Source organism: Lolium perenne, chromosome 4 (genome assembly GCF_019359855.2).
Source record: "Lolium perenne isolate Kyuss_39 chromosome 4, Kyuss_2.0, whole genome shotgun sequence".
Classification (NCBI taxonomy): Eukaryota; Viridiplantae; Streptophyta; class Magnoliopsida; order Poales; family Poaceae; genus Lolium; species Lolium perenne.
The window spans coordinates 122,373,587-122,375,819 of record NC_067247.2 but is presented as its reverse complement, the minus strand read 5'-3'; the positions used below and the strand labels follow the sequence as shown (position 1 = coordinate 122,375,819).

Below are 2,233 nucleotides of genomic sequence, written 5' to 3'. Positions count from 1 at the left end.
TAGCTGAGGTAGAGCATGTGCCCCAAGAATTTGCTGCTTTTCTTCATATGCATAATGAAATTCGAGATGCAGGTGTCCATGCACAGCTGAAGGCGGATCTAGCTGCGCATTTGTGGGCGAGGAGAGGAGCATCCAACAATGCATGATTTTATTTCTATTTGTTTGTCTGGATGAATAATTTAAGTACTATTTGTTTGTTAGGTTGTATGAATAATTTAAGTACTATTTATTTGTTGGGTTGTATGAATAATTTAATTTCATTTGTGTGATTGTAAGAATAAAATGTGATCGATATATTATTTCAAAATATTGTAAAAAGAAAAGAAAAAATTGGGGGCCGCTGTTTGGGAGACGCCGGTGTGGAAATGGCTTCCCCAAATGGAGGATGCAATGCCGGCGTCCCCCAAACGGATGTGCCGGCGCCCCTGTCGGTGCCTATTTGGGGGCTACCGGTGGAGATGCTCTTAAGATTGCCGTGGATGAATGGGCTTCCAACTTTTTCCCTTTCGTGCTACTTATTCTGTATGCAGCAAAAGAAATACATATCATTTATTCACTAGCACGTACGAACGTGCCGGTTAACGACTAGCCTCATATAATTTAGATACTGCAGAGTCTTAACCAGAGAAGATAGTAGTAACAGCAGAGATCTTGGATGCATGCATCCATGGTTTACTGGCTCCCAACAAGAGCCATGATGAAGGTCTTGTAGTCACCAGAGGTTTCCTTGGCGACGGCTTGCTCCAAGGCAACCGAGGCCCTCTTGTGGAACTCGTCCTTGATCTCCTTGAGGTCCTTCTCGGCGTGCATCACCACCACCCGGGTCAGGCTCTCCTCGTCGGTCCCTGAGCTGCGCATCGCACTCCTCAGAACCTTCACCAGGTACTTGTTTGTATCGGCGATGCACCTCGCCGCGATCCGCAGCGCGCGCGTGTAGCCCGTGGGATCCTCTGCATGGAGCAAGGCCTACCCATGGATAATATGCACGTCATTGATCACATTATCGAATCAATTATTGAGCCAAAGTCTGAAGAAATCTAAGTGAAACCTTGGTGACGGTGGTGCTGTGGTCGTCACTGAAGCAGTTGAATGTGGCCACGAGCTGGGCTTTGCTTCTGGTGCCCAGGATCCTAGTGAGCTCCCCGTGATCCGTTATGCTGCCGTTTCCCACGGCCTTGTGGATGATCTTCGCCTCCGATTTCGCTAGTCCGCCGTTCACCTCGTCGCCGTCGTACCTGTAAGTGCCCACTAGAGCAAGCAAGAGCTGACAGAAAAGGCCTCCGTAATTATTTTCTGGAAAAACGATCGCGGAACAGAAGATGAAAGTGTTTTCATTTGATAATCATCGATCATACATCACGGAGATTTCCCGTGGCAACAGCGGCGACGTCTTCCTCCAGGGAGCGTTTGTAGAGGGCGTGGTAGGCCTGCTTCACTTTGAGGAGCTCGGCGGGCGAGTTGGCGTACGCGATCTCCACGATGACGGCGTACTCTTCGTCGATGCATTTCGTCGCAGAGTTGGCGATCACGGCTTGCCTCTCCAGGGGATCAAGTATCCAGTAGCTCATCGCTGTCTGTAATGCACTCATTAGCAGTTCATTCAGAAAAGGGAAACGACTGAACCCATCTGAATATCTGTAGAAATGTATTGTCACCTGAAAATCACCGGAAAGTTCTGACTGGAGTCGCTGGGTGAGGCTCTCGTTGTACTTCTCTTCGTACGCCAGCCGGATCAGCTTCCTCTGGGCTGCGTCCCGGTGAGCAAGGATGTAGATAACCGCCTGCTCGTCGGTGCCCCATCCTGAACCACCAGAAAAATGTTACTGTACAAAATCACTACGCAATTTTATGTTCCAGGAGACAAATGCAATGGGAAGATAGGTTAATTTTATGCGAATGTAGTATAATAACCTTGAAAGGCCTTCATTAGTGCCTCGGCATCTTCAACCGGAGAAGGGACAACTTGAGGAACTGTAATCGTTGCCATCACTCACGTTCGTCTCCTGCAAACTCTCTTTTCAGCAGCACACAAACTGCGTTGGCATTATATAGAGGTGATCTCTGAAACAAACAAAATATTAGTGTAACCGTGGACGAAAACGAATGGTAGTTCAGCGTTATTCCGCACAGAGTATTAACCATGTAATTAAGAAACCCCTATAAACCATGTAATTAAGACTGTACGTTACAAATTGTCAAAAAAAGAAGGACTGTACGTTACAACTATGGCTGG

The 2,233-nt window shown here is 47.4% G+C and overlaps 1 protein-coding gene across 1 annotated transcript; it reads right to left on the bottom strand.

The window, feature by feature from the left end:
* Nucleotides 1–521: 521 nt before the first annotated feature.
* LOC127348600 (annexin-like protein RJ4) lies at nt 522–2,009 on the bottom strand. The gene is made up of 5 exons (XM_051374569.1): nt 1,912–2,009; nt 1,656–1,801; nt 1,356–1,574; nt 1,049–1,264; nt 522–966 (listed from the first exon to the last, which is right to left on the bottom strand). The coding sequence occupies exons 1-5, from the start codon at nt 1,985–1,987 to the stop codon at nt 673–675; spliced, it is 951 nt and encodes a 316-aa protein (XP_051230529.1). The 5' UTR covers nt 1,988–2,009; the 3' UTR covers nt 522–672.
* Nucleotides 2,010–2,233: the final 224 nt, after the last annotated feature.

Excerpts from the sequence above, each read along its gene's own strand:
- LOC127348600 (XM_051374569.1), bottom strand. The coding sequence starts at position 1,987 with ATGGCAACGATTACAGTTCCTCAAGTTGTCCCTTCTCCGGTTGAAGAT. Across the intron at positions 1,802-1,911 it reads ACTAATGAAGGCCTTTCAAG|GATGGGGCACCGACGAGCAG; the intron begins GTTATTATACTA and ends CTGGTGGTTCAG. Across the intron at positions 1,265-1,355 it reads CCACGGGAAATCTCCGTGAT|CTCTTGCTTGCTCTAGTGGG; the intron begins GTATGATCGATG and ends CTTTTCTGTCAG.